This window comes from Mustela lutreola, chromosome 5 (assembly GCF_030435805.1).
Source record: "Mustela lutreola isolate mMusLut2 chromosome 5, mMusLut2.pri, whole genome shotgun sequence".
NCBI lineage: Eukaryota > Metazoa > Chordata > Mammalia > Carnivora > Mustelidae > Mustela > Mustela lutreola.
The window spans coordinates 107537310-107559630 of NC_081294.1; the positions used below are offsets into that span (position 1 = coordinate 107537310).

The 22321-nt window shown below is 39.6% G+C and overlaps 1 protein-coding gene across 2 annotated transcripts in view; it reads left to right on the plus strand.

Annotated features, from left to right (window-relative positions):
• The window catches only part of RASGRF2 (Ras protein specific guanine nucleotide releasing factor 2), a 260071-nt gene that overhangs the window by 140849 nt on the left and 96901 nt on the right, over nt 1–22321 (plus strand). For both annotated transcript variants that reach the window (XM_059175372.1, XM_059175374.1), the window contains exons 13-16: nt 1497–1579; nt 6991–7239; nt 7889–8277; nt 15954–16079. In XM_059175372.1, coding sequence (XP_059031355.1) covers nt 1497–1579; nt 6991–7239; nt 7889–8277; nt 15954–16079 — 847 coding nt within the window. The remainder of the gene's footprint in view (nt 1–1496; nt 1580–6990; nt 7240–7888; nt 8278–15953; nt 16080–22321) is intronic.

Sequence of the window (22321 nt, forward strand, 5' to 3'; positions counted from 1 at the left end):
ATCAAACACAAAAGTCCCTCTGTTAGCAACACTTTACAATTCAGGCCTCTTGATAGTGTGTTCAAAATAAAAAAATTACAAATCTTATAAGTAACTTACCTATCATGAAAGAGTCAGAAGACACAGTGAACAGCAGAATTAATATTGTTAGAACTTCAGATAATAGGGTGACAACTTGGAAAAGACTGTAAAGTAAGAATGTTTAAAATATATTAAAGCCAGAAAGAGAGAGGAAGGAAGGACAGAAGGGAAGGAGGCAGGAAGGAAAAGGAAAACATTATTATGTAAAAAGGACCAGGTCGATGTGTCAAAGAACCAAACAGAAAATCTAGACATAGAAACTATAATCCTAAACCATCCTAAAGCTCTTGTTTGTGTAACTATGCCATTTGCTTAAAATGTTAAAGGAAACTAAAGGAATATCGTTCGTTTTCCACGTTTCTCACCAACTACCATCTCTGTCCTCTGACTTCCCGCGTTGGTGACTCAAGTGGCATCCTTATTGTGCTTTAGAAACATTGAGAATGAATAGAAGGCCACTGGGGTAAAGACTCACTTATCCTGTCTCTCTCCCTGTCCGTGTGTGAGTCCTATCCCCGTACAACACTCTTCCCCATGCCCCTCACCCTCCACCAATCAACCTCTTCACACCACTTAATTGCAGTTATAAATCACTACACAGTATCCTAGTAACTGGACATAAGTTTTGATTTTTAAAATGGCTTAAATCTTTTTTCATGTTCTGTTTTGTTCAAAGGGAAGTTGTGTAATTCAAAACAAATCCTTCTCTAACCCTTCTTTAATTGCAAAGGGAATTTTTAACGTGATAAGGCATAAGTAAATAAGGCAGTGGAAATTAGCAAATGTTCTTGAATTTTCCTCCTAAAAAGAAAAGAGAAAAAAGATGGACAGGGCTTAATGCATTCCAGAAGCAGGAGAAATTACACAATGTATCCTCATCAAATCAACATGGCACCAATAGAGACTGCTAGAGAAGCTAGGAAAGAGTGAGGATGTGTTGGCAAAAGAAACACCTTAGAAGCAGGCATAGAGCTTACTTGTGAGACAGAAGATGAGTTCCGCTCAAGAAAGCCATCATGTCTGCTCAGCCTGCCCAAGACCACCCTCAGGCAGAGAATGAATACAGCAGAGGCAATTACCGTCAGAAGATATAAACCTCTCAACTGGGCAGCCACTGGCAGAGAATTGTGATGATGTGACTTTGGGGCCAGAGTCCTTAGGCAGTACAATCCAGGAGAACAGCTCTTATATCTCTCCTCAGGTGTTTGCCAGGTGTACAGTTTGGGTATCTGGGTACTGCATCTGTTTGTTAACGTATAATGTTTATATGCTGCTGAGTGTGTGTGTGTATGTGTGTCTGTGTACAGACAGAATGAGAAACTCAGCTTGTTTTTGTGGTTGTAGACAATTCTGAGACTCTATGATCTGCCTAGGTTTTCATGTGGGTTGAAATTGTTTGTTTTTTAATTTCACAGTGTGTGGACAATATACGGTGTAATGGTTTAATGACTATAGTATTTGAAGAGAATTCCAAAGTTACTGTGCCACATATGATTAAGTAAGTGTAATAATCCTTTCCCTTACATTTTAATCAAGTCAAATCGGTAGAGAACATAACGCCCTGCATAAAATATTGCTTCAATAGGATTCTGCTTCATTTTTGTGATGTTTCTTGATAGTAATGTGATAATTCATGGTATGCTATTATAAATAATACAATCAAAATGGTTTTTCAGATCATGTTTATTGATTCATAGCCTAGAAAAATGTTTTTCATACTCTTACATATGCTTTCATTCAGGGCAAAAGCCTACTGAGATTTTCAAGTTCAATATGAAAAGCTGTGACAGCCAGATATACCCAGGGTCAGGGTCTGGGTCAAAATATGGCATATTCTTCTGGCATCTTCCCAGTGGATATGAATTGTATTACTCAGATTTGGTTATAGAAATATATTTAGATTTCAAAGACACGTGACATGAATCAGTTGGCCTTCCCATGTATATATGTAGGGTACCATCTACCATGCCTACTTGTGGATTTGCCCAAGTCTGTCATCATGCTCTCGCTCTATTTTGTTAACAAAACATATCCTATAATTTAAAGTGGCCAATAGGGAAATGGTAGTTTTCAGTGAGAAATTATATCATTAACTATGTGCCATTGCTCTCTGTATTAATGCTTTTGTCTCTACATACTTTTTCAGTTATAAATTCCGAAGTGGTTTCAGGAGTATTTTGAGATGACCAAATTGTTCCCTGTTCTCATTTTTGTTTGTTTGTTTTTTTGGTTTTTTTGCAATTCAAATTCTAAGAATAAAATGTATTTTTGAGAGCAGTCCTGTTATATCTTTTTTAAAAAGTTACATGAAACTAAGAAAATATTTGTCTTCTATGCATTTTTAATGTGGATTTTTTTTTTTTTAGATCTGAGCTATTTGTGCCAAGGCAATAAATAACATTAATTTTCCTCTTCTGATAGGAAATCAGTGCTCTTAGCACCATCCCAGCAGTACAGCTTTTAGAACTTATTATTGTATCAGATGAAGGCAAAGTACATTGTACTAGTACTGTAATTACTACAGAAAAATATAAAATGGGGCACCTGGGTGGCTCAGTGGGTTAAGCCTCTGCCTTTGGCTCAGGTCATGATTTCAGGGTGCTGGGATTGAGCCCCGCATCGGGCTCTCTGCTCAGCGGGGAGCCTGCTTCCTCCTCTCTCTCTGCCTGCCTCTCTGCCTATTTGTGATTTCTCTCTCTGTCCAATAAATAAATAAAATCTTAAAAAAAAAAAAAGAAAAATATAAACTGAGAAAGAATAACAGTATTTTAAATTACCGGTCAAATTTAAAAACATTTTAGGTAGAATTGTTTTAAGGCTCTAGGGCGTAGATTCCTTTAGCATTCAGTTTTTTTGTTTTTGACTTAGTCTAGTTTTTTTTTTAAACCATATTAGTTAAAAATGTATGATATTAAGATTAAGACCAGGTATGCAGTATTCAACCAAGAGGTCCAAATTGTGACTTAATTTTTAAATTCGCATCATTAGCTTAGTTAGTTTAATTTTCTACCATAGGATTATTATTTTAATATTTCACAAAATAGCTTGTGTTACTTTTATTCATTTTTTAAAAGTAGTTTCTTGAAGGCTAGACAGCCATGAAAATCCCAACCGCTTTAGAATGAGAATATGTAAATTGGACATTGCAGCTAAGTTATAAGCTCCTAAACCCTAGAGCTACTTTACATATGCTGTCCATATACTTTGTTGACTTTAAAAATGAATAAAGATACAAACTTTAATTTCATGCCTAACTGGTTATGGCTGACACTCAGAGGCATCTTCTGTCACCTATGATGTCCGTTTGACAATGTCCATGTCCAGCCTTTCATGTGTAACTGCCTCACACGCAGACCGCGACTTTCCTCTTTTGGGAGCACAGATGAGAGGAACCGCTCTCCTCCTAGGACAGAAACCTGTATCTCGGGCTGTAAAGATTTTTGATTAGAGTCACGCATATTTTGATGCCCATCTAGCCTATTCTGAATGTACACCTGAGGCAGAGTAAAGTCTCATATATTTCTTCATTCCACTTTCCTCAGCCTTACTGAGCCTGATTATCCTCAGTCAGAGGAAAGAGGATAATTTGACAGTCTCTCTTCCTTCTGATAGTTCCCCCTGTGGACCTATTCTAAATTCTGTATGAGCTCCTCCCTGTGCATCTCCTTGGCCACATACCATGAAAAAAAAAGACAACGTTTTTTTCCCCTCATTGTGTCTTATTACTGACATGGTGTCACTGTGGAGGCACTCACTTCCGTTTAAAACTTAATTATAATAGGTGATTTGGGTTTCATGTCTCAAGATTACTTTTTTAAGTTCGCCAAAAAAGGAGTTGTTATTGTCACAGGAGGCTTAAGTAATGCATTGTATCTCACTTGAGAGCCCCTTAGGAAATAAACACTCCGTTCAGTGTAATAAAAGAAAATTAAATAATTTCATCATATTTAATTTATTTTCTTAAAAGGAAAATCATAATTCTGAAGGACAGTGGTATCATTAGTCATTTTTATTTTAATTTAATGTTGCCACAACATAGTTTTTTCTTCCAGTGTTGTTGCTGTTTTTTAAGTAAGCTCCATGCCCGACGTGGGGCTAGAACTTATGACCCTGAGATTAAGAGTTGCATGTTCTGCCAACTGAGCCAGCCAGGCACCCCATTTCTTCAAGTGTTTTGAGTAAAGTAATTAGAGTCAAAGCTGCAAAGCTCAGAACCACTATTAGAATGCAAAATTATGATATTTATTAGGTGAAAATTCCCTTTTAAGTGATGCTTCCATTTTAGGATAGGGTAGGGTAAGGGTTGCTTCCTTTTGATAATAGTCAACCCCACCTTTCTTAGAGAACGGAGATTTTTAAAGGGAAAATGATGGGGGAGAAAGTGATTACCTTGATCATCCATTTTCTGGACAGACTGATTGATTCATGAAAGTTCTTAAGGTCTTTCTCCTAATGAGAAAATTAAGGACCCTAAGAGTAAAGTTGATTAAGGGTCACATAGTGAGTGGGGAAAAAAGAGCCCCATGCCATTTTCAAGGATCTCAAAAGATGCTCTTGTGTATTTTCGAGATCAATGAAGTGGCTAAAACTAACGGGCCACCCTTAGTTCCTCAGCAGGGGTAAGCTGCTCATTTAAAATGCTCTTTTGAGCCTGCAAATGAAGTACTTCTGCCTGCACCCCGCATGGGTTGGGGTGGGAAGTTTCCAAGAGCAAGCTAAGAAAGTTATTGATTCCTTTTTATTTTTAAGAAAATAAATATATAATTTAAAATCCCTCAAAGTGCTGAAGGGGCTAATTCAGGGCACTCACAACAAGCGAGCTGATTCTAAGCAAGCAGTTGCCTTACTGAACATTCCTAGCCCCACAGTATGTCCTTTGATCAGTTGGTGAAATCCTGGACTTCACTGATGGCCTGTTCTGAGGTAACTGCAGTGGAGGGGAACAAGGGATCTCAGAAGAGAATGCGAAAGCCCTGGGCAGTCCTAACGAAGGTGTGCATTTCTTTGAGCCCTATTTGGATTCAGCCTCTGCTTCCAGGCATCTCCCCTTACAAGCTTTGCCTCTCTGCTGGCCTCCTTTGGCCTTTCGAACAAATGTGCAAGTGAGGGCTGCTGTGTGAACCTTCCCGCTAGTGTGCTCATCCACCTGGGATGGCTGCTCAGGCCCCCAGGGAATCCAGGTGGGTGAAGGAGCAGCCAGATGGGAGGTTTTACAGAATGAGAAAACGGAGAACACTGCAGGAAGTGGGGGGTGGGGGGGCAATGGTGGATACTGTTCATGGATAATCTCTTCCATTACTTTTTTTTTTTTTTTTTTTGAGGATTTTATTTATTTACTTGTCAGAGAGAGAGAGAGAGTCAGTGAGAGGAGAAACACAAGCAGGGGGAGGGGGAGAGGGAGAAGCAGGCTTCCCGCCAACAGGGAGCCTGATGCGGGGCTCAATCCCAGGACCCTGGGATCATGACCTGAACCGAAGGCAGAAACTTAACAACTGAGCCACCCAGGCATCCATTATTACTTTTTTTTAAATGAAGATATTTCAAACACTATAAAGTATTGCAAAATAATGAAGACATAACATTTCACACAATTTGTGGATTAAACTGTACTAATAAAACAGATAGACTTAAACTCATTAATGAGCCAGGAAGAATGAAGTGAATTAAGCATTCAGTTGAAGAAGTTAGAAAAAGAATGACAAACTGTAAGAAAGTGTGGGAAGAAAATAAGACAAGTACAGAAACAAATATGTTAAAATATAGAAGAACCGTAGAATTGTTCAAAGAGCCAGCTCTAAAGGGAAAAAAATACCTAATAACATAACCTCTTGGTCAGTTTAGTTAAAATAGTTAAAAAAAAAAAAAAAAAAAGATGGGGTGGGGGAACAATTGCACAAAATTAGAAGTGAGGGAAAAAATAACCACAGATATAGCAGGGATATCTGTAGCTCCCTCTCCCCTCTACCCATCTGTGAGAAAAACATCACCCATTACTTATTAAGCATACTTCTGACATGCTGATTTAAGGGCATAAGCAATGGCCCTCCTAAAGAGGACATTTGGTTTCTTTTCTCTAATAAAACGATTGAACTAGACAGAGAGAAGTGCAGGACAGCAGAAATGTCCCACCCCAAACATGCTACTTAGGCATATTGATTGAACTATAAGCACTTGAAAAACAGCAAATGCAGGGAGAAACGCTCTCTGAACTCCTTTTATTTGCCTAAAGACAGATCCTCCAAAAGGCACTCAGACGTCATAAATCCCCTCCCTGAGAATTTCATCAACCAGGGAGGATTGAATTTATTGTACGGGAAAAGACTAGAATTCAACCCCTCACCCAAAAGAGCTGTCCCAAATTATCATATCTCCTATCTAGTCTCCTAAGGGTCCATTCCTCTTTCCTAAAAATCATTTTCTCTTCTCTAAGAGGCCTACCCACCTCACCTCCCACCCATTTTCCCTCTTAAGATGGTATTTAAGCCTGAATTCTAAGCTACCTCTGGGAGTTTCTTATTTTTCCCTGGGTATCTCCCATGTGTACCTGAGGTATGCATGTTAATAAACTTCTGTTTGTTTTTCTCTTCCTAACCTATCTTCTAAGAGTCTCATCCAAGAACTCAGAAAGGTAGAGGGAAAATAATTTTCTTCCCCTACAGAAGGAATCCACAGAGTGAAATGAATTATTCTTACCTTCTTCACAATTAATTCTGACCTTCCTAAATTATAATAATGTAGATGTTGTTTTTATAACCCTGCCTTCTTGCATGTAATAAGTCATTTCAACATCTTTTATCAAATATGATGGGAAGTTCTCATACAAGTTTGTGTCTCTAAATACTGAAATACTCAGTGGTGGAGAGGAAGCCATGCCCCGGTATTGTTCTCATGTTCCTGCTTTGTGTGTAGGTCTGATGCCCGTCTTCATAAAGATGACACTGACATTTGCTTCAGTAAAACCCTCAACTCCTGCAAAGTGCCCCAGATCCGCTATGCCAGTGTGGAGCGCCTCCTGGAGCGGCTGACAGACTTGCGATTTCTTAGTATTGATTTCCTCAACACCTTTCTGCACACCTATCGTATTTTCACTACGGCAGCTGTGGTGCTGGCAAAACTTTCCGATATATACAAGAGGCCTTTTACCTCCATCCCTGTCAGGTAGGCTCTAGACTTGCCTGTCATGGAAGTTGGCCCCCCCCTGGTGCCTGAGTCTCCATGCAGCTGAGCAGACATTCAGTAGAGCTGCTCCTACAGGATTGGCTCACCTGGGAACTTGGCCTGCCTGTAGAGGGGTGGGGGGTAGAGTTCACAGATGGTTCCCATGGAAGAAGTTGAGAACTCTAGAGTCCCCAACTCATTGCTTCCTCCGTGATTATTTGGAAGCTAACTATTGTCTTAGGCTTTCTTTCTTTCTTTCTTTCTTTTTTTTTTTTTTTAACAGTTGTGCTTTTCAAACTTGAACGTATATTAAGAATCACCCAGGGGTCTTGTTAAATTGCAGACTGTGATTTAGCATATCTGGAGTGGAGCCTGAGTTCTGCATTTCTGACAGGCTCCCCAGAGATACCAATGCTACTGGTCTTTGGGTCACAGTCGAGTAAGCAAGGGATTAGACAAGGCCTGAAAATTGTCTGTATTCCTTCAGCAAATGTGTGGTATATAGGTAACATTAAAATGAAGGAAATTCAGCAACGAAAGTGTGATGATATTGTGGCCTTTTAATGTAGGGAGCATGTTCTGAATGATAATCAGGGGAATAGTCTTTACTTGGCTATCATCTGTCAATAGCTTCTGCTCTTATTTTTAGGTCATTAGAATTGTTTTTTGCTACCAGCCAGAACAATAGAGGTGAACATTTGGTGGATGGCAAATCCCCACGCTTGTGTCGCAAATTCTCTTCCCCACCACCACTGGCTGTGTCCAGGACGTCCTCCCCAGTGAGGGCCAGAAAGCTGTCCTTGACTTCTCCGTTGAACTCAAGGATAGGAGCTTTGGACCTGACCACCTGCTCAGCATCCAGCAGTCCTACCACCACCCACAGCCCTGCTGCCTCCCCACCACCGCACCCTGGCAAAGTACCATTGGATCTCAGCAGAGGCCTTCCTTCTCCAGAACAGAGCCCGGGATCTATAGAGGAGTCTCTAGATAACCCCCGCATGGATCTGTGTAACAAGCTAAAACGAAGTATTCAAAGAGGTATTATCCACCTGCCACACCCTGTGTTTGCTGGCCACCTGCTTCCCCACCATTCCTTCTGGAACCCTAGATCCCTTTCTTTACAGCTTTCCTACTCCTCTGTTGAAAGTAGAATGAATACAATGGCTAGTTAGAAGGGGCAGTGCCTGTAGGTCACTCTAGCCTATGTGCAAAGGAGGGCAAAGTTAGCTGTCCTGGGGTCTTCTACAGTAAAAGTCTAATTGTAGTCAGCTGTGTATGGAAGAACAGCATTATCTGAACGGTATTACTGGAAGGTTCTTCATGGGATTTGGTTAAGGCTGGTTGGGTAATGATACTTGATACTTTGGTTAAGGCTTGGTTGGGTAATGATACTCGCCTGATGAGGATGACCCAGCCTGGAAGCATTAAGATGGCTTCTTCAGTTTGGTTACCGAGGCAGTGCTTCATATTACAACAGAGATAGAGGGGGAAAAAATGAAATTCGAGATGGTGTTCATTGTCCATAAAGCCAAAATGTTTTTTTTAAAAAAAGATGAATTAGATTATGTTTTCCTGATTAAATTCTCTGATTTTCTGTGGCACTTAGATTAAAATCTGTTTTCCCTCACAAGACCTTAAGATACCATGAGACTTAGATCTTGTCTATCTTTCTAGCCCCTGTTTCCATCATGCCCCTCACCCTGCCTAATAGATGCTGTGATAGGGATTGCATTTTTAATCTCAGAAATAGCTCAGACATTTCTGCCTCAGGGCCTTTGTACTAGTTGTTCCTCTTGCCTGGACGTGTAAGTTTCATAAGATCAGCAACATTGTCTGTCTTGTTCATCTCTGTACTCTCTGTGCCTTGGCTAGTGCCTGGCAGGTGGTTAATTTTTGTTAAATGAGTGAATCAAACAAAACATTCCATTAACTAAGCAAGGATCTTGTGTCCTGTCTAACTTGCCTTTTGCAGCTCAGTACAGAGTAGGGGTTATAGGAGGTGACTTTTGTTGCTTTTTTTTTTTTTTTTTTTTTTTTTATTTATTTGTTAGAGAGAGAGAGAGATACAGAGTGCAAGCACAGGCAGACAGAGTGGCAGGCTAGAGGCAGAGGGAGAAGCAGGCTCCCTGCCGAGCAAGGAGCCCGATGTGGGACTCGATCCCAGGACGCTGGGATCATGACCTGAGCCGAAGGCAGCTGCTTAACCAACTGAGCCACCCAGGCGTCCCGACTTTTGTTGCTTTAATAATGTTTCTGTGGTGAAAATAAAAAGGTTTCATAGCAAAATTAGCAAAGAGCTTTTTTTTTTTTTGCTGTATGATAACTGATTTATTTATTGATGACATAAAAAATATTGGGTATTCAATCAAAGTGTCCAAATTCCAAGGGCAATCACCCAGATAGAAGCAGAGAACCTTGCTTCTCTACCTGTTGAAGCTTCTAGCTTCACATAATTTAAAAATAAGCCTCCTGGCTGAAGAACTTAATGGAATTTTAACTGGATGGTTGCCATCATCAAAAGTAGCACCCTTTTAAACAAGAAATGCCTTAAATTGACAAGTTAGCAACTAAGGAGGAGGAAAGGAGGAAGATAATTAAAAAGTCATTAGAACAACAAGCTGTAGTAGAATCGTGATGGATTCTCAGGAATAATGAGGCAGCATGCAAGCTGACAAGTACATTTGGTGTTCCATCCAGCATCAGCCTGGGAACCTCTGTGGAAAGAGTGACTTAGGGAAGCTTATCACAGACCTCCCCCGTGGGGCAGGGTGCCCTGGGAAACACAGAAATTTCCCAGAATATGGGAAGATCTGTTCCCTCCTTTAATTGGAGTGTAATGAATAGAAGTCTGGGTCTAAGTCTGGATTCTTGTGTTATTTTGAGTTAGGAGAGTTTTAAGAGTAAGCATGTTAGTGTCAGACATTCATGGCTTTGAGGTTGGTCTGAACTCATGTCATGGTTCTAGAGGTCCTCAGTCAAGCTGCCCATTGCCCATCATGGCTAATTCTTCCTCTTAACTTGTTGTAGATTTTGACATTGCTCACCAAGTTCCCTGGTTCTGGTCTTCAACACCCAAGCCCAGAGTATGTAGTAATGGTCTAATGTCATATAAAACCTGTTTGCCCTACTATCTGGGATGGAGGTGTGGCTACTGGTAGGAATCAGTAGCTATTCCCCCTGGTTCAAGTTAGACTCAGGGAGACCAAAAAAAAAAAAAAAAAAAAGAAAAAAAAAGAGAGAGAGAGAGAAAGAACTGGATTAAGCTCCAAAGGACACTGACAAAGTCTGCTAGAGACTGGTTGGTGCAGATGTTGGACTGATGTGCAATCATTGTGGTCACAGCTCTTGACAACTGGAGAGCTTGTCATGTGTCAGCATTAATCATTTATGACTGGCAGCCAAAGATGGAGAAAACCTATGAATAATGGTGTGGTGAAAATATTGGGTTCTCAGGGGCACCTGTGTGGCTCAGTTGGTTGAACATCCAACTCTTAGTTTCTCAGCTCAGGTCATGTTCTCTGGGTTGTTGAGAGTTGCACACTTAACCAACTGAGCCACCCAGGTGTCCCTGTACATTGATTTTATATCCTGCGACTTTGGTGAATTTATGTATCAGTTCTAGCAATGTTTTGGTAGGCTGTTTTGGGTCTTCTATGTAGACTATCATGTCTGCAAATAGTAAAAGTTTGACCTTTTCCTTGCTGATTTGAGTGCTTATTATTTCTTTTTGTTGTCTGATTGCTGAGGTTAAGACTTCTAGTACTATGTTAAATAGTAATGGTGAGAGTGAACATACCTGTCTTTTTCCTAACTGAAGAGGAAAAAGCTCTGTTTTTTTCCTGTTGAGGAAGATATTAGCTGTGGGTCTTTCATATATGGCCTATATGATGTTAAGATATGTTCCATCTATACCTACTTCATTGAAAGTTTTTATCAAGAATGGGTGCTGTATTTTGTCAAATACATTTTCTGCCTCTATTGAGAGATCATATGGTTCTTATCCTTTCTTTTATTAATGTGGTGTATCACTTTGATTGATTTGTGAATATTGAACCACCCTTCAGCCCAAAAATAAATCCCACTTGATCGAAGTGAATAATTCTTTTAATGTACCATTGGATTCAATTTGCTAGTATCTTGTTGAGAATTTTTGCATCTGTGTTCTTCATGGATATTGACCTGTAATTCTCCTTTTTGTAGGGTCTTTGTCTGATTTTGGAATCAAGGCAATGCTGGACTTGTAGAATGAATTTGAAGGTTTTCTTTCCATTTCCATTTTTTGGAACAGTTTGAGAAGAATAGTTATTAACTCTTTAAATGTCTGGTAGAATTCTCTAGAGAAGCCATCTGGCCCTGGACTCTTGTCTGTTGGGAGATTTTTGATTATTGATTCAATTTCTTTACTGGTTTTGGGTCTGTTTAGGTTTTATATTTCTTCCTGTTTCAGTTTTGCTAGTTTATATGTCTCTAGGAATTTGTCCATTTCTTCCAGATTGCCTAGTTTGCTGGCATATAATTTTTCATAATATTCTCTTATAATTATTTGTATTTCTGTGGCATTTGTTGTGACCTCTCTTCTTTCTTTCCTGATTTTATTTATTTGGGTCCTTTCTCATTTTTTTTTGATAAGTCTGGTTAGAGATTAATTAATTTTATTGATACTTTCAAAGAACCAGTTCTTAGTTTTGTTAATCTGTTCTACAGTTTTTCTTCCCCCTTTAGTTCTGTATCATTTATTTCTTCTCTAATCTTTATTATTTCCCTTCTTCTACTGGCTTTATGTTTTATTTTCTGTTCTTTTTCTAGCTCCTTCAGGGGTAAAGTTAGGCTGTGTATTTAAGACTTTTCTAGCTTTTTGAGGTAGGACTGCATTTGCTATATCTCAAAGGTTTGGGACTGTTATGTTTTTATTTTCATTTGCTTCCATGTACCTTTTTCATTTATTCTTTAATGTCCTGGTTATCCCATTCATTCTTTACTAAGATGTTCTTTAACCTCCATGTATTTGTGATCTTTCCAAATTTTTTTGTTGTGGTTGACTTCAAGTTTCATTGTTGTGATTGAAAATATGCATGCTACAATCTCAATCTTTTTGTATGTGTTGAGGGCTGATTTGTGACCCAGTGTGTGATCTATTTGGGAGAATGTCCCATGTGCACTCAAAAAGAATGTCTATTCTGCTGCTTTAGGATGAAATGCTCTGACTATATCTGTTAAATCCATCTGGTCCAGTGTGTTGTTCAAAGCCATTGTTACCTTGTTGATCTTTTGCTGAGATGACCTATTCATTGCTATAGGTAGGGTGTTAAAATCCCCTACTATTATTGTATTGTTATCAATGTGTTTCTTTATATTTGTTATTCATTGATTCATATATTTAGGTGTTCCCAAGTTGGGGGCATAAATATTTACAATTGTTAGGTCTTTTTAATGGACAGACCCCTTAATTATGATAATGCCCTTCTTCATCTCTTGTTACAGTCTTTGATTTAAAATCTAGTTTGATATAAATATGGGTGCTCTGGCTTTCTTTTGATGTGCATTAGCATGATAGATGGTTCTCCATCCCCTTTACATCTTTATTTCTTTTCCCTTTCTGTAGCTGTTTTCTGATTATTTTTAATGTATTTACTTGCCATCCTGTTTCTATTTGTTCCTAACAAGTAGTTAAGATGGTAGTTCAAACAGGAACATGGAACAGCTGGATTAAAAGTAAAATGAATAAGGAAATCAGGTAATGGAGAAAAACTGTATGAGGCCAAGGGTATGGGTAGTGAATAGTGAACACAACACTGTGTGGTCTTCTGTAGTTCCTAGAGCCGCCCTGATTTGGGTTCTGAAAATAATCAATTCTGTGATTCATATGAAACCTAAGAAGATATTGGTGTACAGGCATATCTTTTCTTCCTACTGGGATTTGAGAACAATTTATCCCATGAATTCATAAAGGAAGTGCTGTGAGTAGAATGCTCAGAATTAACACTGGAGACTGGGGAGCTCTGTGGCATTTTTCTGAAGAGGTGAAACAGGAATCATAAATTTTTCTTTTATTTTGCATTGGTAAATGGGTAATACTGGTCATGAATAGGCCTAAGAAAGTCATGGATAAAGCACTTTTCTTCAGCATCAGTCTGACAGGTTCTGTGTGTATGTGTATACATGATGTCTGTAGGAGCCAAGAGTGCTGCTGTGTTAACTCTGTTGTCTAGTCTTGAAAATTCTAATTGGCAAAGAAAAGGGAGACACTGATCTGTCTTTAATTTGAAAGATGTTTGCATGTGCTTTGCATAATGTTAACACTTAAAACAGTTGGCAAACTTGAATAAGAATTCTATGCCAACAGTTTATACATTTTTGGCTTTTCACTTCAGGATACAACTCTGTACAACCTCATTATGTAATACCGGCTTCCTCCATTAGGTCCCTCCTGAGGCCAGAGGTTTCTCTCACTGTTGACCTGCTAGACAGTTTCAGGGCACACCATGTGAAAAATGCTAGTCACCTTTGTCCCGTTTTATTGCCACTGCACTGCTAATGCCAGGCTTGCAATATTTCCTGGCAAGAAAACTTCAAATGACATAAATAGGAGGAAGAGAAACAGGAACTATCTCACTGAGTGAGCAAAAAGATGAACTTGGAGGGAAAAGAAAGACCCTTAATTCCCTGACCCCATCCAATCTCCCTGGTCTCCCCTATCTGCCCCAGGCTTGTTTTATTCATTAGGCCCTCCTTTCTTCCTAGCAGGCAGGTCCCACCTTCTTCCACCCTGGATTTTCCTTAGAAGTGCACATTTTAGCCCAGCTCACTTCCGTATGCCCACCCAATGGTGAGCTCTCCACAAAAATCCAGCCAGTGGGCAGGCAAGCAAGGGAAGGCACAGGGCCGCTGCCTGTATTGGGGTCTCTCACCACACCTGCCAACGTGCCCTCGGGTCCCTGCTGTACAAGCCAGCCTAAGTGTTGCTGCATAGCCTGCATCACCGGTGTCTGTTTCTATGTTCTTAGCTTGAAAATTGCCTGCCCGTGGGCTGAAAGTGCTCCCAATTTTAGCATTTGTTTTGAGCCCACATCTGCCTACTCGTCCTGAAAGCAAAGCTGTTTGCATGGAACTTGATTGAAAGCGAACATGCCAGAAGGAAATGCTGCTTGTCCCCTACCCTGCTGGCAGGGTTTCTTCTCTCTGTAGCTGCCTCTGTTTGCTTACAGTGTTATTCTTTGCTTTCCTGCTCTTTCAGGGGATATTCAAGGCCTGACCATCTCTCTCACTGGGAAGTTTTTCGGGTTCAGTGTAATTGCTGATGAAATGATTTTTTCATTTGCCTCAGAGGATTGAATGGTTGAATCAGCCCAAGGACACGTGTATTTGATATTCTGCTTGCTCTTGCAGAGCAGATGCCTTCCATTACAGAATTTTGAGGGAGTTATTTAGAAAATAATAAAACTAACAGCTAAGCATGAATTTTTTTGTCTGTATCCTGCATCACTGCCAGCTTTAACTGTAATTATGTCATTCAGGGAAAGAGACTAACCGATTCCCTTCCCTGGCCCCTTTGTGTTGCGGAAGAGCCGGATCGTGTCCGTGGCCCTATTTGCAAGGAAGTAAATCACATGCAAGAAGTCATTAGGTATTTTTGGAAGGGTTTATTGAGTGAAATCTTGAATGAAATGACAAAGGGAGCAGGGCTGAGAGCAGTCCTGCTGACAGGGGTCATGGAAAGTTAGTGGAGGAGACAGAGTTGTTACGAGTTAGTGAAAAGCCCAAGGAAAAAAGAAATACAAGAGGATTGGTGGAAATGTATGAATTTTTTTTTTTCTATGAAAGAACGTACGCAGGGTTGTTGTTTTAGCTGGTTAATAAGCCAGCACAAGTGGCACAGAAACGTCGTCAGTAGTAGCCTAAGGTGACCCTAGAGTGATGTGTCTTTTATTCATGAGACCTTAGCTGGAATGAAAAGGCTCAGACGATCTCAAGCTTTCCCCATGGCTCATTCTAAAAATTTCCACTTGCCTCCTGCTGATCTGTAGCTTTAGATCAGGGCTGTCCAACAGAACTCTCTGGGAGGCTGGAAATGCTCTCTGTCTCTGTCATCCTGTACTGTAACCACCAGCCACACTTGGTACTGAACACTTGAAATATGGCTAGTGCAAGTAAGGAGCTGAAATAGTAATTTAACTTCAGTTAGTTTTCATTTAAATTTATCTAGTCACATTTGGCTAATGCTACCATGTTGTTCAGGGCAGCTCTAGACCCTTAGGAGTCCCCAGAGCTTCTTGTTGTGGGGGGGGGGAGCACACTGATAGAGATTCAAACTTCAGTTGGCTTAAGAATTAGTGAAGTCCCAATTTTGATCCCAGTCTGATTTACAATCTGGGAGTGTTCTTCTTGCCCTACTCTTCTGGCGGGTAGGGAACCCATAGCACATCCCCTGTTCTTTTGAACATCTGCTGTTGTGTTGGGCAGAAAGGACTGGGTATAGTTAGCCAGGCTCAGCAGAGTCAGTGAGACAGGGATAAAGAAGACGCTGCACTGAGATTTAGTGACATTAGCACTCTGCTAGGAGGAATGACTTGATTTCATATTAAAGCCCTTTAAAAATGTAGACTAGTCTGGAAGTCAGTTATCCATAATAGACCTTTGTGTTTCTGTATATACTACTGACAAGAACATCTTGAATTCATGGCCTGGTTGTTCAAATTCCCGATGTTTCCAAACAGCCGTCCTAGAGTCTGCACCGGTGGACCGAGCAGGAGTGGAAAGTTCCCCAGTGGCAGACAGCACGGACCTTTCACCTTGCCGATCACCCTCCACTCCACAGCACCTCCGCTATCGTCAGCCTGTAGGTAAGCTCAGGAGACGCGAAAATATAAACGCAAAAGTTAGTTTCTAGCTTCCAAATCTTTCTTTTGCCTGTTGCATTCCCCAAATATTTTTTAATCTCAGTTACAAAAATTAGTTGGAAGGAAACAATGTGACTGTCAAGTAGTGGAGAAATAAATGATTAGAGAATATGTCATTAGTGTAACTAATACTGACCTTGCCCCATCACTGCCCGGCACTCTGTGGAATAACAGGAATCAAGAAGCTTGTTCTTGAAGGATGGCTGTTTGAAGAATTATTATTGCTCATGTGGCAAAAAACTGGTGTATTTTCTATAGTTAGAAATCTTATAAAGCATAACCCATAATTTGTTATAGAACATATGAAATGTGCTCTAATTGGAGGAAAAACCGTCAGAGTGAAAGGTAGAAATCTTTTATCTTCCCATTGTTCAAACAAAAAAATCCAAATAACAGTGGTTTTTTGAAACATTTTTAAAGTGGTTTGCCATTAGGGTATGCATTCAGATGATTTTCCATTATGAATTATAAACTTTAAACATTTTTTAAACCCTAGAAATATTTAAAAACAAATTAAACAGATGTATTGTTAATCCTTATATTCTTCTTTACTAATCAAAAACAAAAACACAACGCTTGGTTGTGAATTGTTTCGTTTTTTTCTCCTCAAGTTATTTTAAGCTACAAGAGAAAACTATTCAGTTATGAAACCAAACTCCCTGAAGTAATCCAAGTTAAAGGTAAAGCTTTTTAGACTTTCATAAACCTGCTTTAAGTAGAAGAGTTTGGCAAAAGGCTCCACATGGCCATTCATTTGTAGCCTTGGCCAAGTGGTAGAAGTTGTTGTCTTGCAGTCAGCTCCAAGAGAAGCTAACCTGGTCAGGCTGTTGTCAGAAGACTCACTGGGGACTGGGAGGAACAAGATGATGGAGGAGTAGGAGACCTAAATTTTATGTGGTCCCAGGAATTCAACTAGATAGTTACCAACGATTCTGAATACCTACAAACTCAACAGGAGATCTAAGAAAAGAAGAGCAGCAATTATATGAACAGAAAAGCATCCACTTTTCCACCTACTGGAAGGTAGGACTTGTGGAGAAGTGAATCTGAAGTGATATTTGAGAAGATAGATCCCGGCGGCGAGGGAGCCTCTGTCAGCCAGCTCCGGCAAGCAGTATAGCACCAGAGCACAAAAACAGAACTTTTAGAAGTCTGCACCACTGAGGGACGTCACTCCAGAGGCTAAGCGGGGGTGGAGCTGTCTCGGGCACAGGGTGGTCTCAGGTACCTTGGGGTCACAGAAAGACCGCGGGTGCCAGAGTGCGGCAGAGCTCCCAGGTATCAGAGATCAGAAGCTGGCTGCAGAGACGGAGCCAAGGAGGGGGCTCTTAGCTGAGAGTTACCTTAAACTGTGATCCGAGGCACAGTCAGACCACACTTTGAGCAGGGACCCCGTAAGTGACAGATCTGGGGAGACTCACCTTCCTCCCCTGGGAACAGTGGCATGGGAGTGCAGCACAGGAATCTTCTGGGTTTAGAGACTCCAAACAGGGTCATGTGCCAGAGATAGAAACGCTTGGTCACAGTCTGGGTGAGCACAGAGTGTGGCTGGAGACCAGGAAGAGAGGAAGGATTTACTGCTTTTCTCTGACGGTGCACTGAGGAGTGGGGCCCCGAGCTCTCAGCTCCTCAGGGACCAGAGATTGAGGGGCCGCCATTTTCATTCTCCTCCTCTAAAGCTTCTGAAAAGCTTTCAGGAAACAAAAGCTCCGGAGAGGGAACCGAGCAGGTTACTTGGCCCCTGGCAAGGGTGGTACAGTTCCACCTCAGGCAAAGACATTTGAGAATCACTGCAACAGGCCCCTCCCCCAGAAGATCAGCAAGAACATCCAGCCAAGACCAAGTTTACTGATCAATGAGAACTGTAAAACACCAGTGCTAGGGGAATACAATACATGGAATTCATGGCTATTTCCCCATGATTCTTTAGGTTTTTGAAGTTAATTTTTTTTTTTAAAGATTTTATTTATTTATTTGACAGACAGAGATCACAAGTAGGCAGAGAGGCCGGTAGAAAGAGAGAGAGGAGGAAGCAGGCTCTCAGCGGAGCGGACCGCCCGATGCGGGGCTCGATCCCAGGACCCTGGGATCATGACCTGAGCTGAAGGCAGAGGCTTTAACCCACTGAGCCACCCAGGCGCCCCTGAAGTTAATTTTTAAAATTTTCTTCTTTTCTCATTTAAAAAAAAAAAAATCTTTCCTATTTTAACCAACATCTTACTCTTATCAATTCTTTTTTTGAAATTGTATTAAATTATCATTTTCATAGTCATATTCTTTCCCTTCATTGTAGTTAACCTTATTTTTGTATATATATTTATTTTTCTTTCTTTAAAATTTCAAGATAAAGTTTCTTCTAACAGACTAAAATATACCCTCAATCTAGTGTATTACTTTGTTATAGCCTCCCGCCTGATCACATTCTCTCCTTTTTAATTTTTTAAATTTTTTTCTTCCCTTTTTCAACCAACTTCTTGTTTTATCTATTGCTTTTCAAAAATCTTTTTTAATTTTCATCTTTACAGTCACCCTTCATCGTATTTACCCTTATTTTTATATATATATAAAAGTTTTTCTTTCTTTAAAATTTTGGGAGACCATTTCTTCTAACAGACCAAAATACACCCAAAATCTAGTGTGTGGCTGTTTTCTATTCACCAGCCTGATCATATTCTTTTTTTCCTTTTCTTTCTACTTATTTATTTTCCTTTCTCCGCACCCCCCCCCCCCAGTTTTGTCTCTTTTGATTTGTTTAGTGTATATTTTTCTGGGGTCATTGTTACCCTTTTAGCACTTTGTTCTCTCATTGATCTGTTCTTCTCTGGAAAAAATGACAAAATGGAAAAACACACCTCAAAAAAAAAAAAAAAAAGAACAAGAGGCAGTACCAACTGCCAGAGACCTAATCAATATGGACATGAATAAGATGTTGGAACCATAGTTCAGAATGACAATTATAAAGATACTAGCTGGGCTTGAAAAAAGCATAGAAGATACTAGAAAAATCCCTTTCTCGAGGAATAAAAGAACTAAAATCCAGCCAAGTTGAAATCAAAAGAGCTATTAATGAGGAACAATAAAAAATGGAAACTAACTGCTAGAATAAATGAGGCAAAAGAGAGAATTAGTGATATAGAAGACCAAATGATGGAGAATAAAGAAGCTGAGAAAAAGAGAGATAACTACTGGATCATGAGGGGAGAAGTCAAGAGATAAGTGATACCCCATAAGATGAAACAATATTAGAATAACTGGGATCCCAAAAGAAGAAAGAGAGAAGGGAGCAGAAGGTATATTGGAGCAAATTATAGCAGAGAACTTTCCTAATTTGGGAAAGGAAATAGGCATCAAAATCCAGGAGGCACAGAGAATGCCCCTCAAAACCAATAAAAATAGGTCCACACTCTGTCATCTAATAGTAAAACTTACAATTCTCAGAGACAAAGAGAAAATCCTGAAAGCAGTTTGGGACAAAAGGTCTGTAACCTATAACAGTAGAAATAATAGATTGCTAGAAATATTAGTTTGGCAGCAGACCTATCCACAGAGACTTGGCAGTCCAGAAAGGACTGGCACTAAATGAGAAAAATATGCAGCCAAGAATACTATAGTCAGCCAGTATTATTATACTGTTATAATATTATATATATGATATATGTATATTATACTGTTATATTATTATCTATTATACAATGGACAGCCAGGCTATCACTGAAAATAGGAGAGATAAAGCTTCCAGGACAAACAAAAATTAAAAGATTTTGCAAACACCAAACCAGCCTTATAGGAAATATTGAAAGGGGTCCTCTAATAAGCAATGAAAGAGCCTAAAAATAACATAGACCAGAAAGGAGCAGAGACAATATACAGTAACAGTCACCTTACAGGCAATACAATGACAGTAAATTCATATCTTTCAATAGTTACCCTGAATATAAATGGGCTAAACACCCCAATCTAAAGACACAGGATATCAGAATGGATAAAAAAAGAAAAAAAAAAAAGCAAGACCCATCAATATACTGTCTGCCAGAGACTCATTTTAGACCCAAGGACACCTCCAGATTTAGAGTGAGGGGGTGGGAAACCATTTACCATGCTAATGAACATCAAAAGGAAGCTGGAGTGGCAATCCTTATATCAGACAAATTGTAGATTTTTAAACCAAAGACTATAATAAAAGAAGAGGAAGGACACTATATTGTACTTAAAGGGTCTGTCCAACAATAAGATCTAACAATTTTAAATATCTATGCCCCTGATATGGGAACAGCCAGTTGTATAAGCCAATTAATAACAAAATCAAAGAAACACACTGACAATAATACAGTAATAATAGGGGACTTTAGCACCCCCTCACTGAAATGGACTGATCATCTAAGCAAAGATAAAGAAATAAAGGGCTTAAATGACACACTGGACCAGATGGACATCACAGATATATTCAGATAGATTTCATCCCAAAGCAACATATTCTCCTCTAGTGCACATGAAACATTCTCCAGAATAGATCACATCCTGGGTCACAAATCAGGTCTCTGCCGGTACAAAAAGATTGGGATCATTCCTGCATATTTTCAGACCACAGTGCTTTGAAACTAGAACTCAGTCACAAGAGGAAATTTGGAAAGAACTCAAATATGTGGAGACTAAAGAGCATCCTACTAAAGAATGCATGGGTCAACCAGGAAATTAAAGAAGAATTGGAAAAATTCACAGAAACAAATGAAAATGAAAACACAACTGTTCAAAATCTTTCGGACACAGCAAAGGTAGTCCTGAGAGGAAAGTATATAACAATACAAGCCTTTCTCAAGAAACGAGAAAGGTCTCAAATACAGAGCCTAACCCTATACCTAAAGGAGTTGGAGAAAGAACAGCAAAGAAAGCCTAAACCCAGCAGGAGAAGAGAAATAATAAAGAACAGAGCAGAAATCCATGAAATAGAAACCAAAAGAACAATAGAACAGATCAACAAAACTAGGAGCTGGTTCATTGAAAGAATTAATAAGATTGATAACCCCGTGGCAGAGTTAACAAAAAGAAAAGGGAAAGGACCCAAATTAATAAAATCATGAATGAAAGAGGAGAGATCACAACTAACACCAAAGAAATACAAACAATTATAAGAACATATTATGAGCAACTATTTGCCAGCAAATTAGACAATCTGGAAGAAATGGATGCATTCCTAGGATGAATGAAACAAAACGAAACCAGAGAGGGAGACAAGCCATAAGAGACTCTTAATCTTAGGAAACAACTGAGGGTTGCTGGAGATGGCTTCGGGGAGGGTTGGGGGGGCTGGGTGGTGAGCATCGGGGAGGGAATGTGCTATGGTGAATGCTGTGAATTGTGTAAGATTGATGAATCACAGACATGTACCCCTGAAACAAAGAATACAGTATATGTTAATTTAAAAAGAAAAAAGAAAGAAAGAAAATAGAAGACTCACCTAGATGGATATCAGCCCTTGGAGTGTGGACCAGTTTCAGACTCCTGATAATCATGGATCCCCCTGACGTTTGGGTGGTTCTGGTAAATGAAAATGGCCAGCAGGACTCCCCTGGCTTGTTACAGGTCTACTGTGGAGTTAGCTAGATCTTTCACTCTTAGAGCTTTGATCAGTCCAGGCCTTGCCAACTTCCTTAACCATTGCCACATGGGGCAGACTCCCTGTTGAGTTCATGGTAACCTGGAACAGTTTTGGGCCAAAGCCCATGAATGTGAAACTCCACAAAGTCAAGAAATAAATACTCTTCACTTGGTCACTATTATTAGTTCTCTGCTTTATAGGCTTTCTTTATATATTTCTTTATATATATTTATATATAAATTCATATATAAAATTTTTAAATTTATATAAGCATTATTTGGAAATCCTCATCCTGTTTGTGAATTAAGTCCTTTGTTTCTTCTCTGATGTTACTACACCCCAGAGTCATAGGAACATGGGAAGGAAGCTAAAATCTGTGGTAAAACAGAGGATCCAAATGGGGACAGTGTCACACATTTTCTTGCTGTTTAGCTGAAATTTTGCCTGTTCATCTGTCTACTTGCCACCTTATGCCACAAATATTTAAAGGCTACTGCTAAAGGAGAGGGTAGAGCTTTTCCGTGCTTTCTACTTGGGTATATATTAAGCAGCTCTTTGCCTTGCCTTGTATTTATTTATTTTAAGCATG